We start from the raw sequence: 6,028 nt of genomic DNA on the forward strand, positions 1-6,028 counted from the left end.
ATAAATATCTATTCTGTTATGTTGCACTATCTCAGCCTCCTGATAACATTCTTTGAGTCATCCTCTGCATCTGAAAGTACAACACATATTTATCACTGCGCATGAATAAATACAAATGTCCCCCATGTGTGATAAATGTGGAGGGAAAAATGTACGAAAATATTTACCACAGGCTGGGGGGGCAGAGGGGCGGGGTCCAGTCTTGCCCGATTGCCTGATTGTTATAATGTAACAGATGGGTTCACCAAGGCTAGAAAGTATTACATCAGCTAGTAAAACAAGGACAAAGAAAGGAAAGGGGCCTCGGCCTGTGGGAGAACTAGCAGGTGGTAACAATCAAGCGAGGCCAAAACTGATAAGCAGCAGCTTTGGCCAGAGGCAGCATGAACAAAGGAGACACAAGACTAAATATAAGACTGCTCCAAGGTGATAGGTTTGGTATTTAACCGCATGCAGGTGTTTGAATGTATCTCATCTATTCTAGGGATCTTCCATATAAGGATTAGTTTTCAAGGTGACATTGTTTCACAGAAAGAAATAGACTGGAATGTGTGAATCTATTAGAAGCATCTTCCATAAAAAGGAGTAGTTTGAAAGTAGACTGGACTGTGGGAGGACAAAAAATAAATAAATAAATAAAGAGTATAAAAAGGATTTATTCTGGTGTTCAAGTCAGTCACCCTTGTGCAGACACTTGTGTATGTGCAACGGTCGTCTCACTGTCATGCGAGTTTGTTCACCGTTGGAATAAATCTGCAATTAACCTGAAATCATCGGACTCGTCATCTGTTGAAGTCTCCAAGCATCATTTCCAGTTATCAGCCTGATAACACAAGGTATACAAGAGGTGAACAGCTTCTCATCAGGGTGCATATTGCGAACTAACCTTTGTCTCGTCTAAAATGCTCTGACCACTGATAAAGTTTGACAATGCTGTAAGAGATTTTGTCTCATTTCTCGTTGTCAGAGTGGAATTGCAAAACTGCCACGACAGTTGGCGATAGAAAAAATATACAAAAAAAAAAAATCTCCAGACGTATCCTTTAAAATTCTTCCTTCGTCTATCTGTGTGGTGTGCGTGTGTGTGTGTGTGTGTGTGTGGATGTGTGTCTGGCTCTCACCTCCTTCCTGCAGGTCCTGCAGAGGCCAGAGCACAGAGTAGGCCAGCATGCCCGGGATGTAGAAGAAGGGAGCCATGCCGCAGCTGGGCTGGTCAGAGTGCTGCACCTGGGAGCCAAACTCATCCATGATGTACCACACTGGAACTTTGTCCTCTGGAGACTGCACATGGAAACACAAAAGGAAGAGAAGAGGGGAAGTGGAGGAGGACAGAGACACGGCTGAGACAGCGACTACGTCCACACTGTTTGGGCCTTCTTTTTCTTTTTACATTTGACCTGGTGATACTGGGAGCAAAGTCTCATGTTGTGTCGAGCCTTCTTAGTGTTTTAAAAATAGCTATTTTGAGGCTAGCATAAAAGTGCCCCTAGCACTCCCATTCAAAAGGCCATTTGACCAAAAAACAAAAATACGGTACATCTTAAAAGTGGCGCTTCTGTCCTAAATATGGTTTCATACGAAAGTTTGACTCGGGTACATTCACAAAAAGACCCTAGGTTGCATTTTGGCGAGAGTTAGGCTTTAAATATAATTTTTTTTCTGAGGTCATAGAAGAGTTAACCTCCTTCAACCATGAGGAGACAGGAGGTGGGAGGTTCACTTTTCCACATGATAGCAATGCACTTGTTGCCAGCGATCAAGGCTAGTTTGATGAAGCGTACATTTTTTCCTCCTATCAGCTGGCAGAGCTGTTGTGTCCCCTGACAAAACAAGTCTTGGCAAATGAGGAATTTCGACTCCTATGACCCTTTTAAAGTGTATCCAAAATGGAGCCCCAGTAGTGCGTTAGTTTTGTACAGCTCCAAAACATGTGCGTCAGGTTGCCTGTGTCTGTCTTGCACCTAGGGCAGGTTTCTGAGGTAGCACTGCTCATTCTATGAAGTCTTTCTGGTGTGAAATAAATACGATGGATCAGATTAAGCTGTAAGAGCTAATGGCAGCTGTTGTAGGAGAAGTTAAAATGTGCATGCTGTTTTTCATTCCTCTCAACGGTAAAAGAAAAAAATCAGATATCACGATATTCTTGACCAAATACCTCGATGTCGATATTGCGACAATATTGTAGGATTCACAATTGATGCCTTAACAAAATAATATTTACACAATGAGATTTTTGATATATAATCATCAGAAATGTCGATTTAATGACAAAGTGTGTGAAGGCAAATAATAGAACAGCTAGAACAGTCTGGTGAGTTCAGAAAATGACATCACTCTACTGTAATGCAGCCTTTAAAACCAGAAAAAGACAACACTTATAGCATACCACGATATCCAAAATCTAAGACGATATCTAGTCTCATATCACGATATCGATATATTGCCCAGCCCTAAATGTAAGCCAACCCCTCCCCAGATAACTGAAAGCAGCAGTGTTGCAGGTTATGTGTAAAAGTGTAAACAGAGACACACCATGGCACCTGTGAGACCACTGCATTAGAAGGAAAGTATGGCAAGTAAAAAATATCAAGAGTGGATCCTATTTTCGAACATACCCCCTGGGAGAGTTTGTAAGTCTGGTTGTACTTCCACATGTGCTCCATCACCAGCTCCACCGTGTCTGGGTCAGGGGCCTCGCCGTGGAAGTCCACCCCCACGAGCGCAGCCATTCTGTGCAGCAGGCCGGGGATCTGCTCCAGCTGCTGACGGCTTTGGTCCACACGGTACGTCCAGGCGTGATCCACCAGAAAAACACTACAGGCAACACAGGAGGAAGATGGACAAAAAAAATTGGGTTAAATGCTTCTTTTAAAAACTTCATTTAGAGTGCTTTTTTTAATTCATTTTATTTAAATCGATTAGTGCTGTCAGTTAAACGCGTTATTAACGGCGTTAACGTAAACCCATTTTAACGGCGTCAATTCGCAAGATTAACGTTCTTTTTGGCATAGCAAACTTTGTAGTTTTTTTCACATGCTGTTGCAACAACTAGTAACGTTAGAAAAACTACAACACCACACCGGATCTAGCTAGACCGGAAACTAAACAACAGGCACGCCGCACACACTTCAATTCAATTCAATTCAATTTTATTTATAGTATCAAATCATAACAAGAGTTATCTCGAGACACTTTACAGATAGAGTAGGTCTAGACCAAACTCTGTACTTTACGAAGCCCCAACTATTACAGTGGTTGCCTCAAGAGCAAGCATTAGCAGTAGCTATTGCGACAGTGGCAAGGAAAAACTCCCTTTTTTTTGTTAGGAAGAAACCTCGGACAGACCCAGACTCTTGGTAGGCGGTGTCTGACGGCACCAGTTGGGGGAGTGGTGAATGGTGGCAATAATAGTCATAATAAAGATAGTGAAGCAGTGATCACAATGGTAGTCATAGTAGTTCATGTCATAGTAGGGCACAGCAGGGCGTTACGGGGTGTAGTGTGGCACAGCAGCCTGGGTGGACGCGGTTGGACGCGGCAGGACGCAGTCGGACACTGCGGGGAAACGCAGAGCGTAGCAGGGTGTAGTAAGTCCATAGCGTCAGCTGCACCCAGGACCCCGGTGTAGGTGCCACCCAATTCCAAGGCGATGTTCTGGGTGAAGAAGAAGCAAAGGGACTCCGGGGAGAAAACTCCCCAGAGCTAGGTTAGTAACAGGCATTTCTGGGACTAAGATGCACACAAAAGGAGACAAGTGAAAAGAGAGAAGAGGGAGCGGCTCATTGTGTCCTTGGAAGGAGCTTCCCACAGCAGTCTAGAGTTATAATAGCATAACTAAGAGAGGCAGGCTAAAGAGAGGGGCCCTGGACCGGGCTCGTACTCTCCCCTGCCGGAACGGGCTTGTACTTCCTGCCTCCCTCTACTCTACTCTACTATGCTGCAACTCCTCACTCCCTAACTATAAGCTTTATCAAAGATGATGGTTTTCAGTTTATTCTTAAATGTGGCGACGGTGTCAGCCCCCCGAACCCAAGTTGGGAGCTGGTTCCACAGGAGAGGAGCCTGGTAGCTGAAGGCTCTGGCTCCGATTCTACTTTTAGAGACTCTAGGAACCACAAGTAGCTCTGAGTTCTGGGAGCGCAGTGCTCTAGTGGGACAATAAGGTACTAAAAGCTCTTCTATGTATGATGGTGCTTGACCATTTAGTGCTTTGTAGGTCAGGAGAAGGATTTTAAATTCAATCCTGGATTTTACAGGAAGCCAATGCAGAGAAGCTAATACAGGAGAAATGTGATCTCTTTTGTTAGTTCTTGTCAGAACACGTGCTGCAGCATTCTGGATCAGCTGGAGGGTCTTGAGGGACTTATTTGAGCAGCCTGATAGTAAAGAATTACAGTAGTCCAGCCGGGAAGTTACGAATGCATGGACTAGTTTTTCAGCATCGTTTTGAGACAGGATGTTCCTGATTTTGGCAATGTTACGAAGATGGAAAAAGGCTGTTCTTGAGGTTTGTTTTAAGTGGGCGTTAAAGGATAGATCCTGGTCAAAAATGACTCCTAGATTTCTGACAGTAGTGCTGGAGGCCAGGGCAATACCATCTAGGGTAGCTATATATTTAGATAATGAAGTTCGGTGGTGCTTGGGTCCCAGCACAATAACTTCCGTTTTGTTTGAGTTCAACATCAGAAAATTGTGGGTCATCCAGGATTTTATATCTTTAATGCACGCTTGAAGTTTAGCTAACTGACCGCTTTCGTCTGGCTTGATTGACAGATATAATTGGGTGTCGTCTGCGTAACAGTGAAAGTTAATTGAGTGTTTCCTAATAATATTGCCTAGAGGAAGCATATATAAAGAGAATAGAATTGGTCCAAGCACTGAGCCTTGAGGAACGCCATGGCTAACTTTAGCGTATTTGGATGGTTTATCGTTAATATTAACAAATTGGGATCGCTCAGTAAAATAGGACTTAAACCAGCTTAGTGCGATTCCTTTAATGCCAACTAAATGTTCCAGTCTCTGTAAGAGGATGGTATGGTCAATAGTGTCGAATGCAGCACTAAGATCTAATAAGACAAGTACGGAGACAAGTCCTTTGTCAGCAGCAGTTAGAAGGTCGTTAGTGATTTTCACCAGTGCCGTCTCTGTGCTATGATGCATTCTAAATCCTGACTGAAAGTCTTCAAATAGACTATTTCTATGCAGAAAGTCACACAATTGATTAGCGACTACCTTCTCAAGGATTTTGGAGAGAAACGGGAGGTTAGATATAGGTCTATAGTTGGCTAAGACCTCAGGGTCGAGGGTGGGTTTTTTCAGAATAGGTTTTATCACAGCTACTTTAAAAGACTGCGGTACGTGACCCGTTAAGGACATATTGATCGTATCTAGTAATGTGGTGTTGACCACGGGTAGTGCTTCTTTAAGTAGCTTCGTTGGAATGGGGTCTAAGAGACAGGTAGTTGGCTTAGCTGAAGAGACCCTTAACATTAATTGTTGGAGGTCTAAAGGATAAAAGCCGTCTAAATAAGTATCAGGTCTTATCGTTCTCTCTAGCCCTCCTGCGCCCAATGGTGAGTCGTTGGAAGCTGTGGGCAGAAGGTGATGAATTTTTTCTCTAATTGTTATAATTTTATCATTAAAAAAGGTCATGAAGTCATCACTGCTCAGAGCTATAGGAATAGATGGCTCAATAGAGCTGTGACTATCTGTCAGCCTGGCTACAGTGCTGAAAAGAAACCTTGGGTTGTTCTTATTTTCTTCTATTAGTGTTGAGTAATAGTCTGATCTGGCATTTCTGAGGGCCCTCCTATAATTTTTTAGACTATCTTGCCAATCCACACGAGATTCTTCCAGTTTGGTGGAACGCCATTTACTTTCAAGTTTTCGTGAGATTTGTTTTAATTTGCGAGTTTGGGAGTTATACCAAGGTGCTAGTTTCCTTTCCTTCATCATCTTCTTTTTGAGAGGAGCAACCGAGTCTAAAGTAGTCCGTAGGCAGGCCGTAGCAGCGTCTACAAAGTTATCA

At 43.3% G+C, this 6,028-nt stretch overlaps 1 protein-coding gene across 1 annotated transcript in view; it reads right to left on the reverse strand.

Moving 5' to 3' along the window:
• Positions 1-6,028, reverse strand: part of ttll12 (tubulin tyrosine ligase-like family, member 12) — a 73,540-nt gene that overhangs the window by 57,447 nt on the left and 10,065 nt on the right. The window contains exons 3-4 of the mRNA XM_031288191.2: positions 2,616-2,814; positions 1,122-1,281 (exon numbers count right to left, since the gene is read on the reverse strand). Coding sequence (XP_031144051.1) covers positions 1,122-1,281; positions 2,616-2,814 — 359 coding nt within the window. The remainder of the gene's footprint in view (positions 1-1,121; positions 1,282-2,615; positions 2,815-6,028) is intronic.

Source organism: Sander lucioperca, chromosome 20 (assembly GCF_008315115.2).
Source record: "Sander lucioperca isolate FBNREF2018 chromosome 20, SLUC_FBN_1.2, whole genome shotgun sequence".
Lineage (NCBI taxonomy): Eukaryota > Metazoa > Chordata > Actinopteri > Perciformes > Percidae > Sander > Sander lucioperca.